This window comes from Lepidochelys kempii, chromosome 3 (assembly GCF_965140265.1).
Source record: "Lepidochelys kempii isolate rLepKem1 chromosome 3, rLepKem1.hap2, whole genome shotgun sequence".
Taxonomy (NCBI): domain Eukaryota; kingdom Metazoa; phylum Chordata; order Testudines; family Cheloniidae; genus Lepidochelys; species Lepidochelys kempii.
Window position 1 is genome coordinate 189,709,333 of NC_133258.1, and position 10,757 is coordinate 189,720,089.

The window sequence follows — 10,757 nt, forward strand, 5'->3', positions numbered from 1 at the left end:
CTCTTCCTCTTCTTCCTCTTCTTCCTCGTCCTCTTCTTCTTCCTCATCCCCATTTTCTGGAATCATATTGGGGTCATTTTCACTCTTAAACTTGGCCACGACAGATTTGAGAGCACTACTCGCACTGCCGACGAGATCACTGGTTCCAGGCTCTGGGGAGCTGGCTGTGGAGAGCCCGTCATCTGACTTGACGGTCATGGGGGAGGACTTGTGCATGTGTGTTTTCATGTGACGCTTTAGCTTGCTGGCCTGAGTGCATGCGTGGTCACAGAGGCTGCATTTGTAGGGTTTTTCTCCAGTGTGGCTTCTACGGTGTACTACTAAATTACTCTGAAACTTGAATGTTTTCCCACAAAATTCACAAGACTTGGATTTTATTGGAGGCTGGGAAGGAGGAGGGGCTGACTGAAGAGGAGGAAGGGGCGGTGTTGCCAGAAATGGTGGCTTGCTGCCTGGCTGGAATGGTTGCAGTAACCTTTGCATAGGGCTGGGCCGGCTTGGTGACAATGGTGGACTGGAGGTGTTTCCAGCTAACTCTCTAAGTCTCCTGGAGAAATCCATAGCTGGTGGCTCCATAGCCATGGGGTTCAGTCGCAGCACCCTGTCAAAGGCACTAGGGTGATGGGTTGCAAGAGCCATTTCTTCTGCACCCAGACGTTCTATGCGATGTGGATCCAAATGATGTCTGGGGGGAGGGCTAAACAAAGGAGGTGTGGGTGGAAAACGCCCTTCTCCAAGACCTGAAGCCTCTCTTGATACTGACCCAGGTATTCTTAGCAAGTTAAAAGGATTATTGTCTGCAATATGAATTCCGTGGAGTGGTGGCTGTGAAGGACATTCTGCACCTAGTCCTGATGGGATACCAACCCGCGGTGTCAGGGGACTTCCATGCTCGCTTTCTAAGTAGATTCTTAATCCGTGAGTATTCTGTGCGTGTTGCAAGAGAAACCATGCACTGTTGAAAGGCTGTTTACAAGTTGTACACGTGTAGCTGCTGGGCTCATCTTTACCTGCAAAATAATACCAACAGCAACATAAATGTTTAATCACTGAATTGCTTATCAATGATTGATGGTTGTTGGTTTTTTTCTTTCTAATCTTTCTTTTCCCCTAGCATTAAATCTAAACTGGAGAAACATAAATCTACTAATGAGTAGTTATGGGGGAGGGGAGCTTGCACATTTAACCATATCAAATCTGAGCTGACTTCCTGCCTTTTTTCCTTCCCTAACAAACAGAGAGTATGTGAACAGGTAACAGTGTTAAAGATCCATCAAAAAAATGATTCAGTAAATTCATTCTAATTATGGCTCCACAGATACCTTGATCTTACTTCACTAATATGTAAAATGAAAAAAAAAATCATTACAAATAATTTTATGAAAGGTATAATGCAAAAACATATACATTGGTTCAAAGAAGCAGCCCAAAGTGCAACGATAGCTAAGGAAGATGAGAAATGTTAAATTATCATCCTTCTCATTATTCTGAGAGACTAACAATGTGTAGAAAATTAGACAACATCTCATGCCCTTAGCAGAGTGTCAGCTTCAAGTGGAAAAAAAGAAAAAAGAAAAAGAAAAAAGGATAACGAAGAAACGGAAAGATGCAGTTCAGCTAGTCAAATATCTGTACAGTAGCCAAGAGGCCTGGATGCACGCCCTGTTGGAGTCACATTATTTCTCTCGCCCTGAAAAGAATTTGAGGATGGTAAATGCCACTTTGGCAAGTAGCCAACTAACTAGCTAACTCTAATTCATGATAATTTATTTTCAGAGATAACCCGGACATTATAAAAGAGCAAGTGACTAATAAATAACTAAACAAAAAGCTAACTAATAATGGCACAAGAAAGCAGCCACAACTAAATATATTGCAAAATAAGGAAAATGAATGACTTCTGGAGGGTGGTAGGCAAGAGATCATATGAAATCTGAAGGAGGCAAGTGTATTTTTATTGAATGCTGTAATTTTAAGAATAATCCCATTTTGCCAGAGTAAGTATTTTTCACTGATAACTGTTGGTAAATTGAAATTAGAACAAAGATGAGAACAAAAATTAATGTTCAGTCCAACCTGACAGTTCTCATAGAGTTGCTAGCTAGTGATTTAAAAACAAAAGCTCTTGAGGTCTGCTCCGGAACAAAAATATAACCGTCTTCAAAAACAAGCCAGGCTTACAATGGTATTTGACTGCATAATGTACTCCTGGTCTGACCTGTAATTTACTTGACGATGCATTTATAATCTCACTCAATATAACCCACTCGTGGTTAAAACCTCTTTACAAAATTAGATGGTAGATGCCTAAATTAGGTTTCAAACAGTTGCCTAATGTGGAGGGGGAGGGAGGGAGCACAGAAAGATTTGGAAAGAAAATTTCGACATTAGTATCATTTTATCAGCAACCTTCTTGTTTTCCTCCTCACTTCAAAGAAGAAAAAGGAAAAGCTTTATAAGGCTATTTTCATTGTATAATGTATTGAATAATGATTTGTGAATATGACAGACAGGCAGCCTATAGTTCTGGCTATAGTGACCCACAGCCATTTTTCCTGGTGCCTTCAGATTCCTCTATTATTATACATTTAGTCTGACAATCTGAATTGGATGAGTAAAAAGAGATTCAACCACTGATAGCAGGCATTTAACACTTTAGTCACTTAAAAAGCCCTTGGAATAATATTTAACATTTCATTCTTCAACTGAAGCCAGCATTTGAATAAAATGCACTACGGTGTTTAGCATGTACTGTGAATACAGGCATAGATAAATATTTAAATCTGTTGGAAATAGAACAAAATTCAATTGGACTTTCACATTCCTGTGCTCATAAAGACTTAAATGTGAAAATTTCCTTTATTTTGCTGTCATAAAGTGGAAATTTTTAACAATATACCGAAAGCTACATGATCAGGCTACAGTATGCTAACAATATAATGCTACCCTGCTTTTCTATTTTATATATTTAGGTCAGAGAAAATGGCACTTTATCTTATAATGAGGATACAACAAACAGTTTTCACTATCACATTTTAGTATTCCCATCAACTAGATATTCTAGATCATAAGGGCAGCTAGTGTAATCATAATGTCAATGAGAAGGGCTGTTACGTCTGAGACTAAAGATTACACGGAAAAAGCTGCTTTGAAACTGGTAATTATTACCAGTCCACTAATAGCAAATGATGCATTACAGTTTCACCATATAATCTGTATTTCACTCAGCTCCTACCAGTGCAGTATATTATATTATAGTGCTCACAAATTCTAAATTCCTAAAGTACAGTCATCAATAAATGTGTTACTTGCCACCATTTGCAAAATTACTTTGTTCATAACATCTTCGACTGTTATAAAGACTAGAATTGATTTCCTGCATGGCAAAAATTAGGGCTACATTGATTTACTGAAGTGTAAAATGTAATATTATTCTTCATTTGCTTTGAAGAAAAACAAGTTTTCAATTCACCATTCATGTTTGGTAATCAGGATAATAATTTAAATTTAAAGTAATGCTTATTTACATCACTTGTCTAATCTTAACCAATCTAACATTTTCAATGGAGCAATATAAAATAGGAAATAAGACAAAGCAGTGAAACAGTTAAAATCCACCAGTGATTTACCTCCTGCTTTGAAGAAACACAGTTTCTAATTTGTCTATTAGTGCTTGATTAATAATGAAGGCTACTGACTGACCATATTACCACCAAGAGGTATGTTCCAGTCTGATGCAGGCTTGCCAAACTATGAGAATTATGGCAATAATCCACATACTACCACCAAAGGAGTGAGAGTTGTATTTAAACCGTCACATTCTGGGCACAAAAGTCCCTGTTTTCTTAGAAGTCCTGAGTTTCTCATTCAGTCAGGCTAAGCTCCTGTTTTTGGACACTATGCTGCTCCCATTGAAGTCAATGACAAAACTCCCATTGACTTCAGTAGGAGTAGGGGCAGGCCCCAGAGCCTGCTCCCTCAATTATTATAGGCCCAATTTTACTCACACCAAGCAGTACTTTACTTCACGAGTTAGACCCATTCTTTTTAGTGCGATCAGTTGAAGGGCATGGTACTACTCATTCTTAATAAGGGTGACAGAATCAAGAACTAGAAGTAAATAAGTGAATAAACAAGTCAGGCCAAACCCTTGTTTTTACACACCCCTGACAAGCCAGAACCACAAGTGGAATCAAGGAGGCCCCGATCCTGCACCTCCAAAATGTATGGGGTTCAGTCATACTACTAAAGGTCTCCAACTCACTGAGGTGCATTAAGGGTATCACAGGGGGGACCAGGATTCTCTCAGTGCATACCCCACTGACTCACCCAGACCCTATGCACCTCATGCCACTCAGATTATTGGTGATCCTGTAATAAACCTGGGTCTGGGGGTGTTGTGCGAGTGCTCTTGGTCTGGCCAGGATACATGCACTAAACTATTACTCAGTGCCCATTCTCAGGCTAAATCTGAAGAGATATGGGTTATGGTTGAATTTGTTTCCAGTTACCCACTGTTCCGACATCCCCATGCAGAGCTCATGGTCACTAGAGGGACAAAGTGACAGATTAAACCTAAATGCAACCCATATCCAACCCAGCCAAAGCAACCAAACAAATCAAAGGACACTGCTCAACAAATCAAACCGCTCCAGGCACTCTTGGATTTCTGCCTTGTCACTATTGCAGTTCCCTAGCAGACCTCAGTATGCTCTAGCTGTCGTCCCATCAACCCTACCTCAACAAAAAGATTATTGGACCAGAAGTCTGAGGGTCCATGGGCCAAGGCATGGCCTGGATCTTCACATTAATGGGTCCCACTATAGTCTACCCTGTTAGGGTCACTAGAGACACCATGAAATCCCACATAGAGGTGAGAAGTTAACACAGCCTAGGAAGGGAAAGATAGGCGGGATATGGGCATGAGTAAAGGCAGCAATTTGAGGGCATGTGATCATAAAACATAAAATCATTGAACCATAGGACTGGAAGGGACATCGAGAGGTCATCTAGTCCAGTCCTCTGCACTCACGGCAGGACTAAGTATTATCTAGACCAGTGGTGGCCAACCTGTGGCTCCGGAGCTGCATGCCGCTCTTCAGAGGTTAATATGCGACTCCTTACCTAGGCACTGATTCTGGAGCTGGAGCTATAGATGCTAACTTCCAATGTGCTGGGGGGTGCTCACTGCTCAAGCCCCTGCTCTGCCCCAAGCCCTGCCCGCACTCCACCCCTTCCCCCAAGGCCCTTTCCCCTGAGCCTGCCATGCCCTCGCTCCTCCTCCCTCCCCCCCCAATAGCCTCCTGCACACATGAAACAGTTGATTGCGGGAGGAGAGGGGAGTAGGCGCTGATTAGTGGGGGCTGCTGGCAGGCAGGAGGCACTGGGGTCTGGGGAGCGGATGTGGGGGCTGCTGACATATTACTGTGACTCTTTGGCAATGTACATTGGTAAATTCTGGCTCCTTCTCAGGCTCAGGTTGGCCACTCTGGTCTAGACCATTCCTGACAGGTATTTGTCTAACTTGCTCTTAAAAATCTCCAATGATGGAGAGGAGGAACATGAGAGGAGGAAACTGGATAGAAGTCCCACAAAACCTGAAGGCTGGTTCAGGCACTGAATTGCGAGTGTGATACATGATGCTATCCCATGCTAAGCAGTGCTGCAATTCCATCTTGCAGCATTGTACTGATTTGGATGAGATCGGCAGAAATACCCCCATTTTCCTGTCATATAGGATAGTCTAGAGAGAGAGCTCCACCAAACACACCTTGGACTAAAGCAGGACTTGAGCCCAAGTCAGTGTGGAAAGACTACTGTATTAACCCACTGCTAACCCAGACAAGTTTTCAGGAGAACTTGTGAAACTGAAACAAGAAACCTTTGTAATTTCCTTCATGATATTTTTAAAAATACACTCATTTTGAGTTCAGCTCTGAGGCAATGAACACATATTTCTGCAAAGATATTTTCAGAGGAGGAGCCACTTCCATTGTGCACATGGAGAAATCATGATCTCCAGCCTGAGGGCTCCCAGAGCTCTGGGACACTCTCCTGTGGAATCCAAGTCCCAGGGTGTAGTCTCAGGCACAGCACACAGAGTGCTGATCGGAAACACACACAACAGCTCAGAGAGTGTTGGCTCAATGGACTGGAGACAGCTGGGTTTTTCTCTGCCCTACCAAAGAAACAGAAGGAGGGAGAGAGAAGAAAAGCACTTCACTTTCACTCCTAACAGCCTCTAACGGGATGAGGACAGAGAGGAGATACTGGGCCAGATTCTGGCTTATGCTATAGCTTCTCTGAGCTGTGCCCCTCCCATCAGCCTTCCTGATGTAGAGAGCATGTTAGGAGTGGGAGGGGGTGTGGCTGGATCATGCTGTTCTCCAGTGTTCCCTGGACAGAATGGCCCCTTGCAGGCCCTTACATGCCAACCTAAGTTAGAGTAGTTGAGTGGCTGCTCTAACTCAAGCTGGTGGCCAAAGAGGACTCAGCAGCTCTGGGAAGCACAAAGTTAGCATGCTACCACCTTTTCCCCCTTACCCACTTTGCAGCTGCACCGAGCAGAACTCCATCTCAGTGGAGGATCTAGCTCACTGTGGACAAGAAAATTGCATAGAGTAACAAAAGAATTGTGGTAAGAGGTCTTGATATTGCATTGTGAGGTTTACATCATCAAACTGCTGCATCAGCCTAGATGACAGATCACCATGACATGCTGCACCAACGCAAATAGCACCATGCAGTGCCGGTGCATTGCTCTGTGGCTTTGTGGCTGTCTGAGACACTGTTCATTGATGAAATAAACTCTTCTGTCCCACAACTAGGAGAATTACTGTATTGCAGGGATTCTACATAAAAAATAAACACAATGGGCTAAATTCAACCCTGGCCCAATAACATCACTGGCCCAATTTCTTTAGAAAAATATCAAATAAACATTTTACTTGAAGACAATCACCTATTTACTTTACATCTCATCCAGCGAATTATTAGCTATAGATCTTAAGAAATTGCATTGCACTTTCGTAGAACAGTATTTAGCATTTCTAAAATAATAGTTCCATCTCCCTAAAATAATAACAAAACTTCAGCACTTGACCTCCCCCCTCCCACCCCAAATAAAGAGGTGATTTAACTGGGGAATGTGTGGGTGACAGATTTAAACTCCTGATCTGAAAAATGTTAACAAGTGAATGGAATGTATATTGGCATTTGAGTGCCTTTAAGGGCAGTCCACGCATTTACTTAATAAGATATGAAGGCGCATCTGCTTTTAGCACTAAACAGACATTTTAAAAAGACATTTATTCTTTGCTGTACTCACAAATGTATTTAATGGAGCAAATGTGAATGCTTTACACTGCTACCTGAGTCAAAGGAAGCTGACATCCAGAAGCACAATATAGTTGACTCTGAACCAGACCCATAGGCATGTCCACAGCCACCAGCAGCGGAGCCAGACAAGGAGCTGGGGAAGAAGCCAGCCGGGAAGAGAAGCTGTCAGGTAGATGCCACTGCTGGAAAAAATTTCATTCTGGAGCTAGGCATATGAATGCTTCCAGTGCCAAGTGAGTAATGGAATAATATGCATGTGTATGTCAGTGGGCTTGGGAAGCGCTTCCTTCAATTCTTAAAAGTAAAAGCTAGATCCATAAAAGCTTATCACAGCACATACGCATCTCTGGACATTCTACAAGCCATAACGATTAAAGGACAAATGCGGAGTGACTGGAGGTTCCGCATCCACAATGCGGAAGTTAATTTGTGCAGGACCCCAAATTGGGGCACTTAACATGGACACAATACACAACCTATGATAGGGCATCATATGGGCTGGCCACATTCTGTTCCAGAATACCCTATAGTAGAAGAAATACAAACTTCAGTCCATCATCTGGCAGAGTTTTCACAAGAAAAAACACAAAGGAGGATAGTAAAAGGGGAGGAACAGACTATGTGCCAGTGGAGATTGCAAAGCATTCCATTTACAGCCATCGACATTCCCCTTGGCAAAATTTTGGTCCCAGTGAAGTCAATGGCAAATCTACCAGACTCCAGATGGACCAGGATCTGGGACTCTACACTTCTGGGAGATGTTGAAAATGAGTTGGTACAGGTAGGCCTGGCATTTCAACAATCCCAGTAGGAGAGCCATTTCACTGTATCCCAGTAACTCCCATCCTGAAAAGGGATGCACATGGAGGAAACCTCTGCAAGGTTCCCCTTTCCCAGAGTTATCTCCATTGGTGGGGTGGGTCTGCCCCTCTGTAGAAGAAGCAGTGGCTCTAGCCCCCAAACCATTCGGGGTTCTGTGACTTCATGCTGACTCTGAGCGCTTGTCTACACCGGAAACACTACAGCTGCCGCAGCCAGCTATAGCGCTTCAATGTAGACACTGCCTATGCCAATGGGAGGGGTTCTCCCATTCACCTCCCTCAGAGAACTCTTCCATCGACGTAGCGCTATCTACAGCAGGGATTAGGTTAACTACATCGCTCTGGAGTATGGATTTTTCACACCCCTGAGCAACATAACTGGGTTGACCTAACTTTTTAGTGTCGACCAGGCCAGAGGCTCCAAAAGGAATAGCAGCTCAGCCCCATGCTCCACTGCAGCCGGTGCTGCCTGGGGTTCTTCAGCCATTGGGACGTGAAGGGGTATCCCACTGAGGGGAGGGCACAGAAAGTATAACAGAGCCTGAATTCAGTAACCTTTACAATGGCATTTGCTCTGAGTGCCAGGGGAGACAATGTGCATCCCTGCCAAGACCTGCCTTCAGCCAACCCACCTCTCCATGTACGAAGCCCCAGAGGATGCTGCAGAAACCCAGGGAGAGGTGAGATCCACACATGAATCTGCGAAAAATTATTCTTCTCCAACTCCCTGAGATGTGCTAAGCACCCAAGTCTCAGTGGGACTTGTGCTCAGCACCTCTTAGGATAATGGCAGAAATCTGAAGTAGTGCCAGAGACTCCAGACTCGCTCTACTTTTACATTGGTGTAAATAAGATCAGAATTAGGTCTGCCATGATCATTTGGACAGTTTCCAATTTCCCAAGTCTAAAGGGTATGTAAAAGGGTGTCAGGCCCTAGTGATGTAGTGTACAATGCTCTGTTGCTGTGGTTGGTTTGTGGGGATTATGAAAGGAAAAAAATGTGTTTTGATCATGGACAAATATTGTGGTCTCAGTTTTCAAAAGGAGGCTGTTTTTTCAGGGGAGGAGGACTCACTTTCTGGTATCTAACTGGAGACACCTTGACAAGGCTTGATTTCCCAAAAGCAATGAACCCCCACCAACTGAGGCCTTTGCCTGTTTTCCGTGAGCTTAGCAGTAAGAGCACATGAAAGCGTTGTCATTACAGCCCGTAGTGGTGGGGCCTTTAGTGCAAAATATACCTTGTTCTCCTCACAAAACATACACTTGCCAAGCAAAACCGGGGTTTATAGGACAAGGTTCTTTTCATCACAAGGTTACGTACTAGTAAGTTACTACAATAGTGTGTTGCTCTTGTAGGCTCCTGCATAGATCACATGTATCTTTTGTTATCAGAGATGCAAAAAATAGAATGTTACTGGGACTTGAATATGTGAAAATTATAACAAATACTTTTCCACCCTCCTCCCCTCTTCACAAAAAAAATTGAGGAACAGTTTGAACCTAAACCAGAATTTCTTTATTCTGCTTTAATATCAAATGATTGCTTGCTTTTAGGCTGATAAATTTTGGATCATTACAGTATTTAAGAGGGTGGAGGGGAAACAGAGTTAATTGTTACCACTTGTACTTGATTCATCTCTTCTGCATCTGGCTTGTCAAATATCTTTTCCTTTGGAAATGCATGCTGTTGAAATCCCGCAACTAAAACTTCAGAACTAAAACTACTGGGACACAGGAAGCTAACAGAGACTGAAGATAGATATGCTCAATCTGGGTATGTCTACACTACAGAGGGGACCATGCCTCCCAGACATACACTGCCTCGCCAAAAGCATCAGTGGCACAGGCTAGCTGCCTGAGTACAAGCTGCCCCTCTGGGTCCGAGTTGAGGTAACCAGCCCATGCCACCACCCATACCGCAACATCCAAGCTGCTATTTTTACCATGCTAGCTCGAGTGGAGGCATGCCCAGGCTGGAAGGCATGCTCCCAACAGCATTGTAGATGTACCCTCTGTGTCTTCTGCAACTTACTTCTGTTTGTAAGCACTGAGGGGAAAATACCCACTTTTCGTAAGTCACCTTTTCCTAGTAGTTAGCAGCATTGACTTAGACAAGGGAAACTGTAATTGTTCAATGAATTTTTTTTCCTTAGTTAACTGAATACTGATTTTTCTTTATGATTGAGCAGATTGCAAAAGACACATTATTATACTGGCCCATCATAAATGGATTAGAGGTGGCTGTGGGTTTTGTTGGTGGTGGTATGTTTTGTTTTGTTGGGGGGTTTTGGGGGCAAGGAGGTCATTTCTCTGTAACCTATACATTTATCATTTCTGTATACCAACATATTTTTTTGGCAGGAGGGCCTTTAGTAAATATTGGGCCTGATTCACTACTCTATTATACTACTGTGACTCCATTGACTTCAACACTGGTGTAACAGAGCAGTGATTCATGTCTATTAATTAATTATTATCATCATCATTAAATGTTAACAGAAAAACACAAGTAAGACTCGTGAGAAAATTACGCAGCACCAGATCAGGATGAACAAGTACAGTTTCTAGTGTATATATATATATATAAAAAAAGAA

At 42.9% G+C, this 10,757-nt stretch overlaps 1 protein-coding gene across 7 annotated transcripts in view; it reads right to left on the minus strand.

Annotated features, from left to right (window-relative positions):
- BCL11A (BCL11 transcription factor A) overlaps nt 1-10,757 on the minus strand; it is a 105,521-nt gene that overhangs the window by 16,491 nt on the left and 78,273 nt on the right. For 6 of the 7 annotated variants that reach the window (XM_073339356.1, XM_073339360.1, XM_073339354.1 and 3 more), the window contains one exon: nt 1-1,010. This exon is cut by the window's left edge. In XM_073339356.1, coding sequence (XP_073195457.1) covers nt 1-1,010 — 1,010 coding nt within the window. The remainder of the gene's footprint in view (nt 1,011-10,757) is intronic. The other variant, XM_073339359.1, reaches the window with a different exon arrangement.